The sequence below is a fragment of the Siphateles boraxobius genome, unplaced genomic scaffold (assembly GCF_051911475.1).
Source record: "Siphateles boraxobius isolate OS27281-9 unplaced genomic scaffold, OSU_SipBor_1 6, whole genome shotgun sequence".
Classification (NCBI taxonomy): domain Eukaryota; kingdom Metazoa; phylum Chordata; class Actinopteri; order Cypriniformes; family Leuciscidae; genus Siphateles; species Siphateles boraxobius.
The window spans coordinates 29,506,527-29,531,207 of record NW_027509186.1 but is presented as its reverse complement, the minus strand read 5'-3'; the positions used below and the strand labels follow the sequence as shown (position 1 = coordinate 29,531,207).

At 36.9% G+C, this 24,681-nt stretch overlaps 3 protein-coding genes across 3 annotated transcripts; 1 reads left to right on the top strand and 2 right to left on the bottom strand.

Annotated features, from left to right (window-relative positions):
* The first annotated feature begins 1,464 nt into the window (after positions 1–1,464).
* On the top strand, positions 1,465–10,599 carry dixdc1a (DIX domain containing 1a). The gene is made up of 15 exons (XM_077208680.1): positions 1,465–2,364; positions 4,870–4,979; positions 5,061–5,215; positions 6,351–6,437; positions 6,521–6,574; positions 6,674–6,724; positions 6,952–7,056; positions 7,177–7,230; positions 7,337–7,426; positions 7,771–7,842; positions 7,942–8,103; positions 9,028–9,094; positions 9,407–9,515; positions 9,590–9,698; positions 9,799–10,599. Exons 1-15 carry the CDS (start codon positions 2,342–2,344, stop codon positions 9,880–9,882), a joined length of 1,332 nt encoding a protein of 443 aa, XP_077064795.1. The 5' UTR covers positions 1,465–2,341; the 3' UTR covers positions 9,883–10,599.
* On the bottom strand, positions 9,568–14,027 carry pih1d2 (PIH1 domain containing 2). Its single transcript, XM_077208681.1, has 5 exons — positions 13,582–14,027; positions 13,082–13,205; positions 12,600–12,848; positions 11,570–11,844; positions 9,568–11,347 (listed from the first exon to the last, which is right to left on the bottom strand). Exons 1-5 carry the CDS (start codon positions 13,765–13,767, stop codon positions 11,213–11,215), a joined length of 969 nt encoding a protein of 322 aa, XP_077064796.1. The 5' UTR covers positions 13,768–14,027; the 3' UTR covers positions 9,568–11,212.
* An 868-nt stretch (positions 14,028–14,895) lies between these two features.
* On the bottom strand, positions 14,896–24,589 carry tmprss5 (transmembrane serine protease 5). The gene is made up of 14 exons (XM_077208679.1): positions 24,344–24,589; positions 23,187–23,331; positions 22,928–23,026; positions 22,550–22,663; positions 21,074–21,209; positions 20,043–20,156; positions 19,914–19,957; positions 19,655–19,817; positions 18,352–18,536; positions 18,155–18,253; positions 17,862–18,004; positions 17,611–17,763; positions 15,979–17,521; positions 14,896–15,068 (listed from the first exon to the last, which is right to left on the bottom strand). The coding sequence occupies exons 1-13, from the start codon at positions 24,344–24,346 to the stop codon at positions 17,516–17,518; spliced, it is 1,404 nt and encodes a 467-aa protein (XP_077064794.1). The 5' UTR covers positions 24,347–24,589; the 3' UTR covers positions 14,896–15,068; positions 15,979–17,515.
* Positions 24,590–24,681: the final 92 nt, after the last annotated feature.

Sequence of the window (24,681 nt, the reverse complement as noted above, 5' to 3'; positions counted from 1 at the left end):
ACTTTTGAACACTTTTCCTGCGGCATGCTGTGTTTATTGTTTTAACTAGGCTACAGCGAGGATGGTACTACATTAGAGAACTAGGAGAACTTAGCGCATGATAATAGCAGAACTCATGGTCTGAGAAAATATTTTTGCGCAAAAAATTATCAATAATGCACAATAAGGCCTATCTATTTCCATTCAAAATATAAAGCAATTAAAAATAATATTTGGCCAGCAGAAAAGATTGAGAAAAAGTTTCTCTGAAATGTATTTTATAGCCTATACTATTTGATGTATTTATTCAAAAACAAGGTAAGGATAGGCTACTACAGTAAATGATTTTTTAAGATTGTAATGTGACGGCACACCCGTTCAAATAAATCACAGTAAATTACCAGTTTCTATTAATATTTTAAAAAACAAAAACAAATGGTCATACTTGTAGCAGAAATATCAGAGGAAATGTCTTAAGGTGCACTCGATTTTGCGAGCAAAAGGTCCATTGTAGTGTAGAGATGTATAAAGCGCCACTCACACAAGTCACGTTCAAACCAAGCAGATTCTGATGGTCAACACCACGACACTGCATGTTCAACTTGGTTTTATATTATATTTACATGTATATATTATATTCATGTACATCTTTATTAAAGAATGTATTGGCAAGATGGGGGAAATTCAAATGTAAATGGTTAGACAATGAACAAAATGGTGTGCTTGTAAATTTTGACTTAATTGCAGATTGACGGTGGCTTAACTTCTTTGAATTATAAGTAGCTTGTAGCTTTACTAAGCTTCATTTAGATACATTGTAGCTTTCCCAACACTGTCCTTGACTGTCTGAGTAATCTCTTCCAGTAATACTGAGGTTTTTCTAATTCCACTCCAAATCCACTGCCAATAAATATCACCCTGCTCTGCACAAATTGGGAATGTAGCCATTATGGGATAAATGAGATGTCCATGCATAACATGTCCATGGACTTTTTAAATATTATTATTATTCAACATCATTATTTTTGGTTAAAACGTAGAAGTAGTGTATGATGTAAAAATAAAACAAAGATTATTGGAAGATTATTATGTTTTACAAGAAAATACTATTTCAGTTTTTCAGTCTACTTTACAATTTTATGTTAAATTCAGTGTGTTACTTGCTGTTTCTTTGTAATTATTTGTGAAATTTACAAGCAATTTCTGAGTGAAAATTGCTTCAAAGTAAATCCGTTTTGCACAATTATGGGCATCTAAGTAATTTCCCTTTCAGAATGTCAGAAAAATAAAATCGGTTTATTGTTTATAATAGTCTGGCATCATGATTTCAACGATTTCATCAATGGAGACAGTTGTGGAACAGTATGCGTTTCTCTGATTTTTAGCTGACGTGGTCATACTCAACGTCCTCTTTCTCTCTCGCTCTCCCTCTCTCTCACTTTCACACACAAACACATTCACTCTCTCATTTCGGCATAATAATACGACAATATAAGATGTAATTCACACAGTGAAATCAAGCACTTATCATAACCTACATGCTTTTAGTTTAACGGAGCTGTTTTTTTAAAGCGTGTCATCTTCACACAGACACAACCAACAGCATGGCTCACTGGAGACGCCCATTTTTTCATCCTGCCCACACCCACCCACCCCCCTCCATCCTGGAGCCCACCGCTCTGTGTGAAAGGGAGGGGTGAAGATGGAGGAGGGGAGGGTAAACAGAGCTGGGCTGAACCATGTCTGACTCCTAAAAAAGGAACAAGGGAGGGGGGAAGACAAGGAGCGAAGAGAAACAGAAAGGCAGAGGAAAAATCCCTCTGACCTGCCTCGAGAGAGAGGCACAAAAACAGGGAGAATGAGAAACAGCAGTCTTACAAGTCACAGAAGACAACGTGGACATTCAAGAAGGAGGACGGCAGACCATTCAAAAGCCCTTTTCTCCCCTGTTATGGCTCAGAACTGATAAACAGGATTACCTCATGCTTATCATAGAAACACATGCTGGCTCTGATTGGGATTTTCAATGCTGAATCTATAGGAATAGTCAAAAGGTCATTTAGCCTGGATTTACAGCACGAGTGTTAAGGATGTCCAAAGGAAGACCTGCCAAACAAGCAGGTAGGTAGGGTACGAACGGACCGGGACATTTGCATGGTCTGGGATCTGTTCTCCATCATCAATTCCAACAGACTAGACTGGTAGCTACGTGGATACTGGGATTTGTGTGGTGCGGTTTCTGATGTGCACACTCTTTGGACCGGCGCTGTGCCGTATGCTATGTTGATGACACACTGCTGCTTCCTCGAACCCCACGGGATGGGCTGGATCAGAATGGGAGGTTAGAAGGGCAAATAGCATCATGGGAGCCAAACAAATGAAATGGTATGAATGAAGTTCTACAGCTCCCTCGATAATTTTTTCCTTCCTGTTTCCATCTTCCATTCCAATTTTGATATCCCAGGATATAAAAGCCATACTGCTTATTGTCTATAAGTTGGACAGCAATATTGTGATATTGAATGTGGCTGTATGATATGATGAAGTTTAATAATGAGTGAAAGTGGCTGGCACATCACTGTTTTCTCCCTCTGAATGTATGTCTCAATTGTGAACATAAGAGATTGATGTGTGGGTGTTGCCTGCTATTGTGACATCACCTAGCAACCGGGAATCACTGGCTTCAATATTGTCAGTGCCATCTGTGTGCTTGGTAAATGCTCAGATAAATGAATTCACTATTTGGTCCATAACTGTGTTGACAGCTATGGGATTTTGATACACAATACATCATAAAGAGGTCATACAAGTGGAGCAAATGAGTAGGGAGAATATTTGTCCTTGCATACAAATGTTTCATTATGTTAGACTCATTAATCTGTTATGCAACAGGCTACTTGGTCTGTCTGCACCAGCCTTGAAAAGACAGAATATGGAATGTGTGATTTTTTTGTATAGCAGCAGTTATTAAACAATATCACACAAGCAAGAGTGCTGTTGTTCATATAAGCATGGCTAAGACGCTAGTCATACAGAATGCGTTTTTGCTTTGGAAAACCCCCCGCAAGATGCAGGGAAGAGGAATGGGGGGAAAAAACGCAAGGTCTAGAGTTTTTTAAAAGTTACATTTCTTTTAAGTTGAGCACCGTGTTTTTAGAACAGCGTGTTGTGTGAGAAATGCAAAGAAAATTAAGATGTGAGCACAACAGTTAAACCTGTCAGTCTAGTGCATGTTTACATAGAAAAACTATTAAAAAGCAACTCAGTGGAACAAATAAACAACCCTTAAGTGCAGACACATTCAACTTTGTTAAATAGCGAAATCCAGTCATTTCAACAGAAAACCACCCGATCAGGAACTTTGAGTGGTGAATAATTCTGGTTATACTTTACAATGTAACTACGTCACCTTAAAATACTTACTCAAATAAGTACTGAGTCATATTAATGACATGTAATTACTATAGAGTTACGATTAGGGTTTGGTTTAGGTGGGTTAGTTACTTGTAATTATGCTTAATTTACTGTTATTACTATGATAAGGACATGTAGTAACCTGTAACTATACGTCAGTTTAAAATAGTGTTACCTAATTGTGTGTAAGCTAATATAACCGCACCTAAACACTACTGCTAATCACAAGCGCTGATGTCGAGAATCAGACTAACATCACATAATATTGCTTTTATGTCAGTTCAATAAATATAACTTTAATTTAAAATACCATACATTTTAAATACAATATTGCCTATTAATTTGTCTATTTTTGCACTGCCAATGGTGCAAAAATGTCTCACGTAGTAAAACACACAATACTGGCCTTCCTGAAAAAATCGGTTTGCAATGAAGGGGCTGAGTGAATGATTCAATGATACACTCATAAAGATATTCGGCAGTTTAGTTTCTAACCAAAACATGCTTTAAACGAAACAGTCGAGTAAATGATTCAATGACTCACCCGTAAATACATTTAGCCGTTTTTTTCCTTAATGAATCAGTGCTTTGAATGAATCACTTGAGTGAATGATATAATATTTTTCTCACAAAGGCAGTAGCTTGTAACTTTCCTACTGGCGTATAATCACTTTTTTTTACCCCTACAGCTTGGATGGAAATGGATATAAAATTGGGTATGAAACGTGTCCATTAAATAGTGTCTGTTGCAAATAAACAAAACAACCCCATTGTTCATAATGCATTAGAGTAAATAACAGTGAAATATAAATGGTCTTAGATGAGCCAATCAGATTATGTTTTGTATCTGGAGTTGTTAATAAACCAGCATGTTCCTCTTTGTAAAAATAATCAACATTCAGTAATATGACACCTCTCAGAGAAGCATTCTGCTATAATTTCATGCATGTGTACACAACGCTTTATGTAATCATTCTCAGAAGCTTAATCAAGACGTAATCCTGGCTAGTAGTCCTGATCAAAATGATGATGCTAATCAACTTGGAGAGCTGCTTTGTCTTTTATTCAGTGCAACAGACTTCATTCTGTCTTCATTTCTTTGTTAGAGAGATCTCAATTTCGATATCATATTCCCGTGCCAGAGGAACAGCTAGGGGTGTTTGGAATAGAGTCTCTCATTTCATCTTTACTGAAAACAGAAGAATGACATGTGACTTAGGAATGCTCGGGATGTATTAGTGTGGTTTGAAACGGAAAACCTGGGTTAGAAAGATGACCTGTCAATTGTAACAGGAATTTCCCTAGATTTTTAGCCCAGTTACATGTTATTAAAGTGAACACATTATACCTTATGTTATGTACACAAAAGGCTTTCATTGTCATCAAATTACTCCAGCTGGTTACATATGACTAAAAATTAGGACTATACAAATACATGGTTATCTTGCTCACTGATTCTTTGCAACATCTCTCCAGCCTCAGTTCATCCAGTCCAGCACACACACCTAAGGAGGAGTATATTATTGCCAAATCTGAAGATTCGGGAGAGCTAGTGGGGAATCATACGGCGCAACCACAAAGCCTAGGTAGGATGTATCCCCTGCTTGGTCCTACACAACATATTTTTCTATAATTTTCTTATATTTTGTTGTTTTTTTCCTTTGAAGAGGATGTAGTGAAATCCTCAGCCACAGAGCCGTCTCCTGGCCCCGAGCATGCTGGGAAAGAGGAAAGCTGCACATGGGAGGAACAGCTATGTGCCCAACAGGAACAGCTGGAGAAGGAGATGCAGGAGACCAGGAAAATGGTGTCAAGGCTTCAGGCGAGTTATTATTCGTACACATTTATAAATGGTTGTTTCTTCAACATCAAGCTTTTTATGTCACATTATGCAAAAAGATAGTAATACCTGTCAAAAGTTTGTAATCAGTCAGTTCTTTTTTAAAGTAACTCATAATTTTATTCAGCAAGGATGCATTCAAATTGATAAATAGAATGATTTCCGAAGGATCATGTGACTGAAGACTGGAGTAATGATGCTGAAAATTCAGCATTGCCATCACAGGAATAAATACATACCAAAAAAAATGCATTTTTATATTCAGATAGAAGGCAGTTATTTTAAATTGTCATAACATCACAATATTACTGTATTTTTTAAAATAAATGCAGGTGAACATAAGTGACTATTTTCAAAAATCTTACAGACCGCAAACTTTTGATCGGTGTATCATGTGAAAATATGATTGTGTATTAAGGATACATGTGAATTTAGGATACATAAAATGCTATAGCTTTAGCAAGACAAAGTCAGCCGTTTTTTTGCAAAACATTTAAAAGTGTTCTTTCCACCAATATCATCTGAGATGTGGTGGAAAGGATCGTGATATCTTTCACAAATAAAAACATTAAAAATGACAGAATGCTCCCATAATGTGTATTTTATACATCGGACCGTAAACTAGTGAGTCCACAGGGTCAACATTTTGGAAACACCCATGTGTAATACCTCCACTACTACATTTTAAGCAAAGAATTAGTGTTTGTTAAAGTAAAGCAGTTTATTCAGTCAGATTAAGATTATTACTTTGCACAGATTGGCAGACTTTCCTAATCCATCATGATTAATGTCACTCTTCCAAACAGAACCAATGACCAAGCATTTCAAGCTCATCAATCCAGCATTTCAAAGCCTCCTTTTATTCGCCGGGTATAAGCATTACTATAGAAGGCATCTTTAATTCTCTAAAGCAAGAGTTATAAAGACTGAAAGAGGAAATACAGCTTTAAGTGAGAAGCTGCTAGTCTAATCATCAAACAGCATCCAAGGTTGATCACGTGATGACTGTTGTTAGGAACACTGTTGGTGCAATAGCATATGTTCACAGCGAGCGGACTAGTTTTACTCACATTACCTCAGTGCTTTAGAAACCTCATGCTCCCATGTCTTCATTCAGGCCTTACTGCTGCATGGGTCACTACCTGAGGACGAGCAGACATCTACTCTGAGCTTTGGAGAAAGTACCAGCTCAGAGCAGCAGCTGGTAACACTTAATTATGCTTTTGTGCATGTCTCATTTACAGTCTATTATGGTAATGACATATCCTTTTTATTCTGCCATTGAAGATTTTAATTCGCAGTCGTCTGGACCAGAGTATGGAAGAGTCTTTAGATCTGAAGGTATCTTAAATTGCTGAAAAGAAACACTGGCTGATGTGCAGTATAAGCTGAATGTACTACAATTTGTACATTGAATGAGGGTTTTAATGTGTTTTTCAGAGAGAACTTTTAAGATACAAGCAGGAGGCACGTAATCTGCAGGCTATTAAGGTGAGACCAGATGAAATTAAGTGTAGAACGTGTTTACAGTTATAATATAAATTACAGTATATAATAATAAATTGCGTGTTCATTTGTAATATTATAAACACAGAAGTATGAATAATTGTTCAAATCTTTTTTTTTTTTAATTTTAACATTAGCTTTTGCAGTGTACTGCAGATTTGTTGCCATTTGGTATAATTAGGGTTTGTTTCGGTGTCCGTCTGTTTACCCAGGATGCCTTGCAGCAGAGAATGTCTATGCAGGAGGACTCAATGCTGCAGCTCAAACAGGAGCTGCTCAGATCCAGCATGGCCAGAGAGGAACTGGAGGGACATAATGTGAGTCTGACAACAACACTAATAGAAAAGTAAAATAAAATTGTAATTGGGTTTTATTCTCCTTTTGTATCAGATATATAAAGGTTTATTTGCAAACTTTTGCTTTATTTTGTTCTTTAGGTGGAACTGGAAAGGAAGTTGAGCGAACGGAATAGATTTCTGAGTGAATACAAAGTAGGCAAATTCATCCTAATCATGCTGAGTATACTAGAATCCTGTCTAGGGTTCTGTATAGTAAATCCATAAAAATCCCATTTGTCACATGCACTTATCTTTGTAGAAAGAAATTGGGCTGAAAGACAGACTTCTTCAGCAGCAACAAGCAAAACTGGACGATGCCCTGCACAGGATCAGTGAAAGCTATCATAGGGTAACTAAAACTACAAGGGCAAAATCAACCAATTTCTGTAATAATTGTATGTCCTATTAAAGTGATAGTTGTGTTGGAGACAAAAGATGATATTTAGAAGAATGGTGGTAACCAGACAGTTGAGGTAGCCATTAACTTCATCGTATTTTTTCCAGCCATAGCACACCTATAGTCTCAGACTGACGTTTACTTCTAAATATATTTAGCTTTGTATAATATTACATATACATTTCCATAAAATACAGATAGAAATAACAGAAAGAAAAACAGCTTTAATATAAACTGTAATTTGACTTTCAAGTAAATGTGTAATGCTCTACATTAATACAACATTGTTTGCTCAGTTGTCAGGCTGTGAGAATAATGGCTACAGTCACATGATGGACACATCGTCCACTGTTTTCCAGCACAGAATGGTGAGTCATGTCATTCTTCACTTTAAAAAAGTATTCGCTCAGTTTCTACTAAATGTGTGTATTTTGTGTTCTTTGGTTCTGGCTTAATGTGTGCATCAGGGGGACGAGCTACATCTGGTGCGAGACGCTCTGCGCAGCCTGAGGGACAGTTTCAGCGGTCATGACCCACAGCATCATATGCTGGACACGCTGGAGCAGGGGGTGGCCAGTCTGGTGGACCGCCTTCACATCACAGAATCCAAGAAAAGGCAGGAGAGAAAGGCAAGGTCAACCATTAACTGTATCCAATATTCTGGATAGGAAATGTGGGGAGAAGTAGGGCAGTGATTTAGTTCAATGTATCGGGACACTTTTTGCCATTGAGACGACTAGGGAAAAGTGTCCCAATCAACCTGAATTCACCCCTAGGTGCAGGGGCGGAGTTTAAGTGGACTAAATGATTGGAGAAGTCCTGCATACATCACCAGAGAGAAGTCTGTCGTTTTCTCAAGAAGGTCTATTTAGTAATTATGTGAGAAACAAACCTTTTTGATGCTTTGAATCAATTGAATAGCAAAATGATTCGAAGTACTCAAATTCCAGACGTTAGTGGCGCCTGCTGGTAAGAATGGTGTAAATGCAACGAAAACTCAGCAATTGGTTTGTAAAAGGTGTTTTTATGCTGAGTTTTCTTGAAAGTATATTAAATTAACAAATCATCTGTCTTTATTATGTTATTTAGTTTATTTAATGGAGAGCTTGGCTAATTAGGCCAATAAGAGACTATTAACTGCATCTCTTCCTTTTTATTATCTATACAAAAGCGTCATTAAAAATGTCTACAAATTTATGAAGTTGATTCAATATCAGGTAAACCATATAAACACTGGTTCATGGGTTCACAGAGATCACAGCCTAGCCGCGAACCATTGAAATTTTGAAACATTTTCACATTGTGAACTAATAAAATCTATACATGCTCTGATTTGCAAGGGTTTTGAAGCTTCACGAAAACATGTGTTTCGAAAGTGCCCATCACTACCAGTTATGATATTTTGATTTAACATTATGTGGTCAAAACATAAATGAAACATGCACAAATGAATAGCCTACTTCACAGTAAGATCTATAAGAGGCATTTAGAAAGTAGATATATTGAATTTTCATTTCATGCCGACTTTAAAACGATTTGTTGTACCACCACAGGGTTCAACCAGGTCTCCTGGACGAAAAGCCAATCACACGGACCGAGAATCATGGCCATCAAGCTCAAGTAAGTCACTTCAATGCTATTCAGCTAGAAATTCATTCAGGGTTGCCACTTTTTAGATCAATGAATGCATTTTTTTTAAGCTTTTAAGTCATTTGTGATTACTTGACTTAAAAATCATTCAAATTCAAACCTATTTAGATCTATCTGTGAAACGATTCATTGAAAAGAACCAATTCAAAAGAACGGTTTGCTCACAAATTTAAAATGCAAGGTTTAATCTACACAAGATCAATATCTAACAATTGAAATATTTTAGATCAAAAGCGTAACTAGAAAAAATAATATAGGCTATATATGTGTTCTTTTTTCCAGAGATGGCTCATTCTCACAGTAGCCCTGTTCTTAGTGCGGCTGCCTCAACCAAAGTACTCTACTACACAGATCGCTCTCTCACGCCCTTCCTAGTCAACATCCCTAAGAGGTGACTACAAGAATGACAACATAGCATTTTCATATAGAAGTCTCGTGATCTAAATATAAACTATTTATTGGTAGGCTGGGGGAGGTCACGCTACAGGACTTCAAGGCAGCTGTGGATAGACATGGCTGTTTCCGATATCACTTCAAATCGCTGGATCCAGAGTTTGGAACGGTGAAGGAAGAGGTGAAAATCACACCCCGTGTTCTGAATTAGTGAATGCTCAGTGTCTTTCTCTAAATGTGCTTTGAGTATTTGATAAATAACACTGAATGCCGTCTTTCAGGTGTTTCAGGACGATGCTGTTATACCTGGCTGGGAAGGGAAAATCGTTGCATGGGTGGAAGAGGATCGTGGAGAGGGGAGATAGAGCATGAGGGTTCCGATCCGTTCAGAATGTCTGTTTTACCCCACATATACCTCATCAGCAACTCTGAATCCTTTGTCCTGTGCTAACTGTGAATCTCACCGAACCTGTTCATTATGTCATTACATCAGGAAAGTGTTTGTAAAATAGAGTATATGCATTTTCAAGATTGAAAGAAAAATGAAATTTTAATATTATAAAAAAAAGTTTACAAGTAAATACTGATTAAAGTTATGGTACATTTTGTTTTCCAAAAAACTAGTGTTTCAACAATGCCATTGTGTTAAGTGAGCAAGAAAAGAAGATTATTTACTGAGTTTTTGTCTTGTGCAGTGACAAATAATAAACATGTCGCGTTAGTTGCCAAACTGTGACAAGGACATCACACATTGTGTGGATGTGTTGTCCTGCCAGAAAAATGCCATTTCAAGAGAACATATCATATCAACATATACACACGTTCTCTGTAATATATTTTCAATTAATGTACAGTATGTCTACCTTTCTTGACTATCCTTCAAAAATTAAGGGTGGTAAAAGCAGGGACCACATTGTTTGTAAAAATTTGTAACATTTGAACATATTGAAGTATTCCCATTGAAAATGATTGTACTTTTCCTAAACAAGTTTGCATCTCTGTTCATAGTGTTTGTGTTGTAAATGCAAATGCAGTTGACACTTGTCCATCCTTTTATTAAAGACATTCTGTGCACTGGTCAAGGCTTATTTGTATATGCAATTGTCTAAAATTGCGGTGATGCACAATATATCGATGTCATATTGGTTATCTGCCAATATTAGAGTTTTATTTTTTTTTCTCGGTATTGGGTATTTCATTGTTTATACTCATTTTCCATACTTATACATTTCCATAACATTTGCAGTCATGTAACATTCACTTAAAGTTAAATAATTTAATAACAGTTAAATCAAAATGTAATCTTCAGCAAATCTCAAAATGAGCTTCCATTTTTCATACTGTACTTTCTAATGTTGTATGCCTAAATTCACTTATTCATTTTAGTGTTCTATTTATTTATTTAAACGAAATCATACATAATTTTACCATCAAACATTAATCAGTTAACTGTAATAACAAAATAATTATTTTCTTTTAAGGTTCTAAGAAATTTAAGAATAGATGGTTCTGTCTGTGAATAGAATATACCTTTTGAGATGGGCCTAAAATTAATTATGTTGAAATTATGAAACCTTGAATGTGAATCCATGTCTAATTATCTTAACAAATAATAATATAACAATATATTTCTCAGAAAATAATCCGGAAGGTGTTTATATCCTCAGTTTCTTGATTAATAAGAATGAAGTGTTCTCATAACACAGTCACTAAAACATTTAGAGTCTGTTCCTTCTTACTAAACGTTGCAATGCATGTCTCCTCTTTGACCAACTCAGGAAATGGAAGATGGAGATAATAAATGTCCTCAACTTCCAGGAGAATATCATCCTAAAGAATAAAAAACAACCCTTTGAGTCCACATCATGAATAAAAACCTTAAAAAATATGTACAATATAAAGGGCTATAGAGCGGTTAAATCAGAACAATGGAAAATTTGATTTAGTCCCAACAGAAAAACTGATAATGAAACATTATATAAGATAAAATAAAGGCATTTGTTTGCTAATTAAAACTTCACCCCACACAGCTTCCATACCGGGAATACTGACCTGAGAGATGCTGAGCTGGCACTGTGACACAGATCTCACTCCAGGAAGCTCAACACTCAGCTTCAGGCTCCTAGTTGAGCCGCTGCTGTCAGGACAGACTGTGAGATGATGCCGGGGTTGTTGTGGCTGAGATTGGTCTGATTCTGTGCTGGAGATCACCTCAATGAGACCTGATCGGGCTGGTTTTTTCTCCCTCTCCATGCTGAGTTGGATGGATGAATCCTCATTACTCTCAGCCATTCGCAGTGAGGAGATCTGCTGCAGGAGTGATGGGGCTATAAAAAAGCGGTAGAATCACTTAGAGGGTTAATTCACTTCAAAATGAAAATTCTGTAATTAATTACTCACCCTCAGGTCATTTCAAACCCGCAAGACTCTAGTTCATATTCGTAAGACATCATAAAAGTAATCCATGTGACCCAAGTGGTTTAACCTCAATTTTATGAGGCGACACAAGTGCTTTGTTTGCACAAAACACATAATTTACCACTTTATTTACAAAATATTAATCTCCAACGCACGTTCACGAGAGCACTTTTTGTGAATGGTTGTTACGCTTGTTATGAAGCAATAGCAGATGCTGCTTATGAACTAATTTTTTTGTAAATAAACTGGTAAATTATGTTTTCTGCACAAACAAAGCACTGGCATCACTTCGTAAAGTTATAGGGTTAAACCACTTGGGTCACATGGATTACTTTTATGATGTCTTTACTACCTTTCTGGGACCTGAAAGTGGTAGATGCATAGGCTGTCAATGGAGGGACAGAAAGCTCTCAGATTTCATTAAAAAGATCTTTATTTGTGTCCCGAAGTGGGTTTGGAATGACATGAGGGTTGGCCATCAATGACAGAATTTTTATTTTTAAGGGTGAATTACCTCTTTAATCACATTTGAATCACATAATTTGCATTCCAGCTGGTTCATAATGAGGTTAAATACAATTAGCTAGTTAACCTCTGTAGCTCTTAAAACCTATAAGATGAAGCTCAAAAGTGTCTTCACATTTCTAAAGCATGTGCATTTTACCTGGTTCAGATTGTGGCTTATTGACAGAAGATTCTGATGTATGTGGTGACATGAGACGCTGCTTCATATTCTGAATGCTGCCTTTGATTTTGTCTTTGGTGAATTTGTAGCGTTGGGACAGACTCAGATTGTGCTGTTGTTGGATGAAGTTCACAGCAAGAAGATGGAGCTGCTCTTTCTCATGTTTCTCTTTCTCTGTCGTTTCCAGAACCTCAGGGTTGAAGGCCACATCAACAACACTGTATCGCTCTGCAAAACACACAGGAAATCAGAATGTCTCAAGATAAAAAGGTGTTTAAGAATCAACAAGTCTAAGGAGATAGGAAGTTAATCAAGGACAAAATAAAGTAGGTTAACAGGCGAGTTACTTGGAATACAAGACTACGAACAAACCAATGCATAACGGAACAAATGCCACCTAAAAGTGAGTCTTTTGGTAAAAATATGTTGAAAGCAGTAATGATGAGATGGAGTTTTTGTACCTTTCTCCTCTGTCACTTTCTCCATTCGTCCTCCACACACTGGAACAGGATCACTGTAAGAAGTGGCCGCTGGTACGCGTTTCCAACCGCAAATGTTAATGTACAATACATCCTCCTTTGGTCCCTGAAAAGTAATCAGACATAAAATCTTTCTCATTTCACTTCATAATTTATGATTTAATAATTATTTGTAAAGTTACATGCCATCCATTTTTAAATTTAACTGTGGCACCATGGGTCAATAAAGGTATCAGATGCAAAAGCCATACTAAATGATTATCACATTCATAGCGTTTGATGAAATTTAAATACCACTTCTTTATTGTCAGTAACGTCCAAAAACATGGTAATATACCATGTGTAAGTTACATGTTTACACGATCAAATCAAATGATAAGGCCTCTAAACTGCTCTCATATAACTGCAGTGGTCTATTTGTTTGATAAGATCTATAAAATCCGTCAAAGCAAAAGTTTTGTTAAATGTTAATGGTGGTTTACCAGTACAGAAGTGCGGATGCAGGCGTGCGGCTCCGGCGGGGAGTGAAACTCTGCTCCTTCCCGTAACTGGCGTTCAATGAAGGTCCTGTAGGCCTCCGGATTTTTCTGAGACATGTCATCTAACATTGACCAAAACTGATTCACCTGCTGCAGAGCTCCTTTATTATCATAGCCAGGAATTGCCATAACGTTACTTAAAATGTATCAAAACACAATACTGTAACAACTAAAAGAAAAGTTAATACGACTAACGTTAATAGCCAACGAAAACAGTTTGGAATAAAACGGACGTTTCGCAGATACTATATTTAGTAAAACAATTTTTTTTTTTAAACTTGGAAAAACGATAATCTTTTGTAGAGGAGCTAGCAAATTATCAGCCCCGGACAGTTTTTTTCTCCTTGTTGAACCTCTATGTGTTGAACTCAAAGGTTACCATAGAAACTAATCTAACACATGCACTGTTTTTCCGATAGATGGCGTTGTTTAGTCAAAATAACTGCTTCTAGGGCTCAGGGGACACCAGTAGGCCGAATCCCCAACTGAGGCTCTTTTTAATAGCCAATGGGGTTTGTCTTACTAAATATATCTGTACTCTAAATTGTTTTTGTTTTGTTTTTGTACAAAAAATATTATTAAGTAACCACAAGAAACTGTGATTGAACGAGGCTAAACAGTTACAGTTGACGTTACCCTCTTCTCTTGATGAAAGCAAGAGACCTTATTCACAGCAGCGCCATCTTTGAGCGAGGCTGTGAGGGATACATCTCTTCAGTGGGTTGTAGGCTACTGTTCTGCAGACGAAACACTGCAACAAATATCTTACTCGTAATATCAAATAAATAAATCGGTGGACAAAAAATGAATAACTGGAAAATTATAAGTGATCCTTATCATGCTTTCATACCTGTCATGGCACTGCTCTGAATAAGGTGTAGCCTATATTACAAGGTGCAAGTTCACTTTAAAGCATAGGTTCTCAAAGTGCGGCCCGCGGAAACATTCCTGGCGGCCCGCGATATCTGAAAAACATCTGTAAAACTGTTAAATCTGTAGGCCTACATTGCTTTGAAAAAATGAATCTATCCGTTTAGTGGTGTTTATCGGCCGAAAACAGCACCACAAATCCCATTGCAATTTAAAAGGGTATGTTGACCAAGTAATCATATTCAGTGTGACTTAATGATAAGCTTATTAGCCGCGTTTCCATTAACTTTCAAATTTTTCGCCGGCGCGAACACTTGCATTTTCCTATCAACAGTGGAGACAACTTAAAATACTCTATAATTTCTGGTCATACAGAAACTAATAATACATTATTCGCAACTTCTTTTATTTGTGTAAACTCATAATAACAAGAAAACATTGTGCTTTTGTAAAATAAAATAAAACAATCAGTAGCCTACGCGCTTTCATGATCTCCGTGAACTGGAGCGCGAGAACTGAAACAAAATATAGCCTATGTAGGCTAAAGCTTGAAATATCCACTTTTAAACAAATCCGAATCGAAATCTAAGCCTACCTTCTGATAATGTAATCCGTATGAAAGGTGCATTTCTCTCTAAAAGCGCATCTGCTTAACAGCGGAGATAGAGATAGCCTATGTTTTAGCCGACACTTAGAAAACAATAGTTAATTAACAATTAAAATGCCTCGCTGTTTTTTCAGACACATTTATTATCATTTGCCTATAACTCACCTATAAATCACCTTTCTGTGGGCTGTGGTTCCAGAGACACAGGCTATAGCCAGCCTATAGCCTATGGCTCTTCTCATTCAGCAGTCAGCACTGCGGGAAAAATATAAATTCCAGGTTCTAATTTGGCCTTAGAAAACAAGCAAAATCGACATGTTTTCCATATTAATTTGTGAATATTTTAAATGTTCAATAAAGGGCCAAAAAGTAGGCTAATTTAAACAAAAATCTGAAAAAGTCTGTCGATATTTACTTTTTTTGCGCAGCAGTTGCTGTTGCCAGTTCAAATTAAAATGTTGGTGTTCAACTTTGCGTTTTAAAAAGACAACAACCGCTAATTTTTCCTTTTTCAGTTACGGGTTAAAAAAGATAGATAATAATAGCGCAAAACATTTGCAAAAATCTGCAATAATGGAAACGCGACTGACAGGCAATGATAGATATGAATGATGATGACTTGTTTGGTAAGCTTCTATTTTAAAAGTTTCTGTTAAAAAAAAACTCGCCAGGTTTTGCCTCAGTTATGAATTAAAATGTGTTTATTGCAATAAATGTAAACTGTAGAGATGAAATCTGGTCATTAAAATTATTTCAAATGGGATTTTCTTTGCAGTTTTTTTTCTTTTTCTCCCCCGCCCCTTTGGCGGCCCTCAGTTCAATGTTGGGTTACCCTCACCTATGAAAACTTTGAGAACCCCTGCTTTAAAGGTGCAGTGTGTGATTTTTAGCGACATCTAGCGGTTCGGATGTGAGTTGCACTGAGGGCTCAGCCCACTGCTCACCCCTCCCTTTCGAAGAAGCTACGGTGCCTGAAACTGGACAAACATATCGTCGTCTGAGACAGCACGGAATAGCCAGAGTAAGCCAAGAGTGTGTAACATTGTCACTGTTTCTGTACCACAGTCCATTATAAACCACATCATGGATAAAGTTTACACAGCCATAGTCAGGTGAGGATCAAGGGTCTTAACAAGAATATAATAATAGTAATCAGCTGATTGTCTCACAAACGTAACCAGCACATTTCCCCCCACATAGCAAACCCATAAAACAGCGAGGGAGAAGAACCACATGAAACTATGCAACTATATATTGTTTCTAACAGGAAAGTAAAAGTTTAGCTGGCTCAATATGAGCTGTTACTGTGGCTGAGCTGGTTAAAGCGTAAAGCCTTGTTTAAACTCGACACGTCCGCATGAGCCCAAAGGTGTGCGCTGCAAAAATGGCATGATTGTACAGCGCGCGCGCCTCCGCATCCCCTAGACACACTTTACTACACACAATAGGCTTTTTTTCTCTGATTTTGAAAACTCTTCGCGATCGACTTAAAATGCTTCCAAGATCGACGGGTTGGTGATTCCTGTAACGTTACTGTTTTACGGTCAATGACAAGAGTACTAATCAGCTGTCTCACGAACGTGCAGCACATTTATCCCCACATAGCAAAGCCATAACACAGCGAGGGAGAAGAACTAAGTTACATGAAACAATCCAACTACATATTTTACACCACTGACAAGGGAAAAGTCATTACTCACGGTGTTTATGGCTAGCTTCTAGCTTTCTGCTGCTTCTCTTTCAAGGTTGTGACGAAACGCGCTCTGTAGCGCTGTTTGTTCGCTGTCGGCTACGGTAGAAACATGACGTCACAATATGTCGACCTTCATAGAAGGGGATTCCCGCGGTTATGTAGATATAAATGTCTCGTTCTAAGGTAATAAAAACATTACGGTTTATTAAGTAAGTTCTTTATACACCACTGAAAACATAGTTATGGATGTCATATTGCATTTCTGTTAATAGATACTCAAATTTTTTACACATTGCACCTTTAATGACATACACTTGATTAAGCATTCCAAACATGTCACAACAACAAAATAAAATTAACTTTGCAAAAAAACTACAACAAACAAACAAAAAAAACACTACAACATTTTCTGTTAAAATGAAGTGCCTGTTTTCTGTTTTTTAGAATGAAGAGTTCAATTTGAATAAAACAATAAACAGAACAGCCCACATTGCTCTCTGTTGTAAATATCAAACGTTTATTTTAAAACCACAATTTTCTTGATAAGGCTAACACAACAGTATACATGTAATGTACAAACATCTAAATGTAATCTTTACCTTGTTGTGTAAATGTTGAGGCTTTACATAATACAATATAATAAATAAATAAAAAAGGCCACAGGTCAGGATATTCTTCTCTTCTCTTCTACTATCAAACACCAGTCTTTAGCTCTAAGACAGGAATCAGGATGCAAGAGCAAAAAAAGGAAGTTAATAGCAGAGTTTGTAATTCAAGGGCCATTGTCTCTTCATTTACTTACCTCTATAATCTCATATATCCACCCTAAAAACTCGGCCACTTTGGTATAAACCCCTGGATGGTTTGGCTCAGCACAGCCTGTTCCCCAGCTAACAACACCAACCAGCCTCCAAACATTTTCATCCTGGCAAACCAGAGGGCCTCCACTATCCCCCTAAGAAAATGAAGATACATTATTATTTCAATATCATATATTTGTGAAAAAACATTCTACACATGGCATGTAGTTTGAGTAACATACATGGAGCTCACCTGACATGCATCTACTTTTCCCTCTGTATACCCTGCACAAAGCATTCGAGGAGTGATCTCTCCATTGTACATGCAAGAGCTATTGCATTTCTTTGTACTTATTAAAGGAACAGGTGCCTCTTTGAGAACCTCTGGTATATGAACTTCAAAAAAGAATAAACATAATTTACATTTACAAACAGTACAATGTCTTATGACAGCTTTTAATACTCCTAAATCATAACATGAACTTAAATAGTAAGTATTTATCTCGGGATCATGGACTTTGAGTTTCATTTGAAGAATAACAGTACCGTCATCTGGCTGTGTATATCCCCAACCAGAGATCCAGCACTGGCTCCCACCTGGGAGATCATGGTCATACTGCGGTAGACACACAGGTCTGATGGTGTCTAAATGTGTAAAGAAAGAAATAGCAGATATGCCTAATGAGATACATGACATATAGTTGCACACATGCAATACATGTGATTAATAAAGTATCAGTCACCTGAGAAGTTCAAAGGAGTTCTTAATTTAACCAAAGCGATATCATTGTCATGAGTCTTGTGGTTGTAATTCTTGTTGTAGATGATCCTCTCCACAGCAAGGCCTTGATATTCAGCCAGTTTAGCTGAATTACTGGTTATAATACCAGCATAAACCACCCAACTGGACACTTGAGGTAGCCTATAGCTTCAATAAGCAAATCAGACCATAAACACACTTAAAGGGTTAGTTCACCCAAAAATGAAAATTCTGTCATCATTTACGCACTCTCATGTTGTTCCTAACCAGACGTCAAGCGAACAGTTGTGAGTTGCTGAATGTGAATAAAAGCCTAAATTATGTTCATCATATAAAGTGATCGAGTCTCTTTAGAAAATTTGGACTAAACCACTCAATTCATAAGGATTATTTTTACAATCTCTTTAAGAACTTTTTGAAGCGTCAAAGAGGTAGTTGCGCAGACTGTCAACGGAGGGACAGAAATCTCTCAGATTTCTTTAAAAAGATCTTCATTTGTGTTCCGAAGATGAACGAAAGTCTTATGGCTTTGGAAAGACATGAGCGTGAGTAATTAATTACAGAATCTTCATTTTTGGGTGAACTATCCCTTTAATTTGCTTATAATAAATTCCTTTGCAGAGCCCTACATGTAACTGTTAACAAACTTTACTGGCATTATGTATTATGTTGCAGTGCCTGTCATCGATTTAATCCTGTACCTTTTGTATTCACTGCACCACATTCCAACACTACTGTCAACAACAACATTGTTCCAGTCGGTGAGTCATTTTGGGGTTTAAACATACTTAACCCAAATATTAAAACCTTTTTTTACTGCTTGTTTGTTTTTTTCTTTTGGTTTTGGGGTTCTTGTTTAGGTTTATGACAGGTTTTGTGAGATTCACACAAATAACTTATGAAAAGTCATCATGAAATCAAAATTGACCATATTTTTTTTTATTGAATATTGTAGTATTTATTATGAAAGATTTATCCGTCCAAATCATTATTTTTTAAAAAAAGTTCCCTTGTATTCATCAATCAAAATAACTTATCCTCCCTTTTGCAGCAACATCTCTTCTCTGATGACATTTACGGGGTGAGGGTGGAACAACCTGTCCCTCATTAGTGCAGCAATAGTAACCAAAACAATCCAATCAATTCCAAATGGACAAAATTAAGTCCCGTCCTACATTTTTTTTTGTTCGAGAAGCCGTTTGACCTTTATAGACGTCGTAATAGGGAAGAAAAGACTATAGCAACTTCAATTTCATGTCGATTTTAATGTAAATGTAGAATCTTACTTGTGGACACAATGAGCAGCTGTAACTATCCACTGGTGGGTGATGATGGATCCTCCGCAGATGTGGCGGTTGCTATAGTAGAGACTCACTTGCCAGGGCCATCTGCCCAGAGTGGCTTCCATTCCTCCAATAATCCTGGCTAATTTTGCTCTGGTCCCACACTCTATAATGAAACAAATTACGAGCAAACAGACTCAGACAGATAGCATATGTGGATAGGAAGTATTATTTCAGATTTATATATTAAGTAAAGACTCACCGAAACATTTTAATGCTATAACCTTTCCTGTACTACAGCTTCCTCTACAGTGAAAAAATAATAAAATTAAATACATTTATGAACGTTGTTGTTCTGGAAACTCATCCATTAAAATGATTTCTTGATCACCTGAAACGCCACAAACTCTCCAAATTGCTTTGGTGTTCTGAGGTGATTTGGACAAATCCATCTGTGTAGTTCGGCCCAATATCAGTCAGATTCACCCCTTTGTGCTTCGATAATCTGAAAGAAGAGGTTGTTTGACAAAACTCAGATTGCCACACTTGCTAAAAAAAAATCATTATTACAATAAATTAATAAAACTCCATCAACATCATTAACTAATTCTAATGTCATTCCAAATGTTTTGCTGTTCACTGTAGCACTCAGATCATGTTTACATGAATGCATAGTTGTATGCTCTACATTACAGAACTTTCATTGTGCTTTTTCATCCTTTTTGGAACACTTTTCACTTTCATTACATCAAAAAATAGCAGCTCTAAGATTCTGCAAAATAATTCCTATTGGCCCGGTTCCACAGAGAGGGCTAAGATTAAGACAGGAGCAGGCCTTGGTTAAATTAGGATATTTATGTAACTTTTATAAAAATGCCTTAGAAAAAAAAACATCACTGATTTGCATATTGAGACAAAACAATGCGGCACTGACATACGTCAGTGAAAAGATATGTCAGTGCAAGTTAACTGCTAAAACATGCATTTTAGTCTGAGGTTAGGCTTAAGCCTCTTCTGTGGAACTGGGCAATTGAGTTCCACAGAAGTAGTAAAGTCATAAAGCTCTGGAGTGACATAACGGTGAGCAAATGATGACAGATTTTTCATTTGTAGGTGAACTACCTCTTTAATATTCTTCGAAATGCCTGTACTCCGCACATGTCATGCTTTGAATTAGAACGGACTTCAAAGTACATTTCAACACTGCTGTCACTCTATGAATGGTTGACCTACAGAAACAGCCACAGCTGGTACTCAAGTGAAAGGTGCTGAGAGCTGTAAGTGTGTGTGTGTGTGTGTGTGTGTGTGTGTGTGTGTGTGTGTGTGTGTGTGTGTGTGTGTGTGTGTGTGTGTGTGTGTGTGTGTGTGTGTGTGTGTGTGTGTGTGTGTGTGTGTGTGTGATTCAGCTGTCAGCATGCTCACCTTAGATAGCCCAGCTGTCGACATACGAGCGTTCCCAGAGAAGAGTTCCACCTCTCGTAACATACGGGCAGCCACGTCTGTAGCTTCTCCAGCTGGATCTCCAGAAGAGAGTTCTCCACACTGATCCTGTAAAACACTGAGCCCCATTCAGTCAAAATCACTCCTAAAACAAGAAACTGTAACGCTGTGGATGAGATATGATGTTCTAATTAAATTTGATATAAAAAGGATTGTGTTAAAATTGTTGTTTTTTGTAACCTCATTAAGGTGCATCAGGCTGAACAGGTACATTTGTATTAAATACAACAAAAACACTATAATTTACATAACCGACTGAACACACAAACACAATAAACAATTGAGCAGCATGCATGAGGATATACATTTTCGATTCTTTTCTTCCCTCTCTCTAGCACTCCAGACACAAATAGCCATCCACAGAACCCCAGCAGGGTTATTATAGTTAATTAAAACTAAACATAAAACCATTAAAGAGGATGTGTAATGATGACTTGAAATAAACAAGGAACATTAACTGAAATAAAATATGAAAAAGAAAAAAAGTTTTCTATTACAGCTAGTTGCTACAGGAACATTTTTCATTTACATTTGGAAAAGTAAAACTGTAATAAAAATTAATTAAAACATTACAAACATAATAAAAAATGACAAAAACGCCCTAAATTGAACTGAAAACAAAAAATATAAAAATAAAAACAAACTGTTTTTATTTTTTAAACAAAAATCATTCGATCCACAGCATTATACAGGCGACTGAAATGGGTGAATATTTTTTTTTTAATCTGTTCATTTACATGAACTGTGATGAACATGAACTGTTTTCACTTACATCAAAATATTCACTATAATAAATTGTACTTTCCAACACTCAGAGTAGTGCTTAAGATGAAAGTTTCACTCAAAATCACATTTTTTAAGGATTTCATATGAAGGAGAGGACAATTTAGGACTATCCATCGCTATTTATGGGAGTATCGTTTTAAGATTAACAAATTTATTAAAGCATCAGCCTTTTCAGGGCTTTAATTTGAGGGAGTAGAGGTGAATTTAGGATGAACCAATTCACAAATGAATGACAAATTTGCATTGTTACATATGGGAGAAAGGACTGTTTAGCCATGGTTGACTACATTAGCTCAGACATAAAAAACAGCAGTGTGACGTTTTCTAAAAGCATACTGTAAAAGTTACATTGAACCATCACTCTACAATTAACTCAAAGTTAGTATAGCGTTGCTTCTTCCAGTTAGTTACAACACTAGTTGGGTTTATTTTTCACTTCCTCTTCCTTTAGTGTGCTTCTCTTGTTTATGTGTTTGTTTCAGCTTTCACAGGGCATTGTTTATGTCACTTTGTTTGTAATGCCAGTGAGTTTGGATGAACGTCCACTGTGCTGTTTACCTGTGTTTCTGCGGTTATTACAGAGTCTGCACATAAAAAGCATGGGACAAATACCTTTCCTGGGGTCTGTCACAGAGATGTCCTCGGTTATGTTGCAGAAGGACGTGTCTTTGGCCTCTCCCAGGCTTGCAGGGCTCTGAGCTGAATTAGGCCTTAAGAGAATTTTCACTGGACAAAGACATTAAATGTTCAATGCAGAAATATTTCATTTACCCCTGGTTTCACAGACAAGGCTTTAGCCTAGTGCCAGACTAAAATGCAGTATTGAGCTGTTTTAACTGAAAGCAACTTGTACTGACATATCTTAAACTATGTCAGTGGTATTGTTTTGGAACTAAGGCCTAATTCTGGCTAAATCTAAGCCCTGTCTGTGAAACCAGGCCTTGATTGCACAAAATTTGAACAATGCTTTTGAATGATTTAACTTCTTACCTATGAACCAAACTCCAATGACAACACCTCCCAGCAGACACAGTACACACAGAGCTGCAAACACTCTCACCAGTTTATGGGCCGACACTTTGCCAGACACTGAATTAAATAATAGCCATAAATGCTCATATGATGTCCAAAAGGCAAATGGCAATACTGAAAACCATGCAGTTATATGCTTTTATGAAGAGGATTTTTTTTTTAATAAATAAAGAAACAGATGTCTACTCAAGTGTGTGTGTGTAAGTAATAGACTTGCCTGGATGGAGAAACTGCAGTTCTCTGTGCCAGGTGGGATTATTCTGTCCCGTCTCAATCCTGTCCACCTGCAGATGCTCTGTATGGAAAGACTGACTGACCACCACAGGATTCTCAATCACTGCCACAGCATCTCTTCTGAGACTCTGTGAGATATGATCAATCGCAGTGTCAGTATATAAATAAGCCAGTAACGGAGATCTGGTGTCACATTGACTTGTGTTCAGAATAAAACCCCTGTCTGTAATGCTTCACTAAATGCAAACGAAATCCGGATGACATACTTTGTCAAAATCTGTACAGTACAGTACAACAGCAACAAAACAAATCCACTCAAAGCTAGAGTCCATTTCTCATAATGTAATGCAACATTTCATCCATTCCAGCTTTTAGAAAAATCATGGACATTTTTGTCTTGTATGTCTTGTGAAAATAATTTCAATAGATTTCTTTATGCATATACTGTGTACTTTATAAACTATTTTAGAATATAGCACACCGTTTAAAGAATAGACTATAAATGAGCACATTACATGCAAATGTTTGGTTCTGATTCTGTGATCTATTTAGAAGTGTTAGAAATACATTTGAAGAAAGATGGTAAGTAGATGAGCTGTCAAATCGATCGTTTTCCTTTAAATCATCTTGTGTTACGGAAAAAAATAGGAGCAGTAGCAATGCATTTATAACATTATGAAGTGTATAGTGTTTTTTCAGCTTATACGGCTACAGTATTAATGGAATAACAACAAACACAATTTGTTTTTCTAGGTACTGTAGCAATATTGTAAATATAATCAGTAATGTTATTTCACACTATCCAACATCTCTAAATTAAATTAACTCAACTTAATTCACTAAAATAATATAGCTAGTTATTTTAAGTAAACAGTAAACAAATTAATGTATATTTTTATATAATATTTTTATAAATTAAATTGCATTTATTTTTTAAATTATAACAATACATTATTTTCTTCATAAAATTGCGCTGTTTTCATAAAGCACCAAGGTTTTTTGTTAAAAAAAAAAGTTCACTTTAATATTATACCACAGATGCCACACTATCTCATATTGACGCACCAAATAAACATTGTCTTTCCAAATATAACAATAGAATAAAGATATGCCTCTGAATTCCATTACACTGGGACTCACCATGTTTTGGTTGTTTGGATCCAGGGGTTTCCTGGCGGCAGTTGCTCGGACTCTCTCTCATCCACTCACCTCCATCACAGCAGAGATGCTACACACCAGCAGCTGTCTGACCATTGAGCAGAATGCAACTCTGGATTTTCACTTCACAAAGAGACAATGAGGTCAGCAGCGGAGCAAAGAATGAACCCATTGTTTTATCAAGGGGGTCATGGGGCCTATGACTGCCTGAACCAGCCAAACATCTCCAAAGATATCCCCCTTTCACTGATAGGATACAGGCTGCCTAGCACCTCCCTCACCTGTGCCAGCGGAGTGTCCACAGTGTCAAAGACCTGATA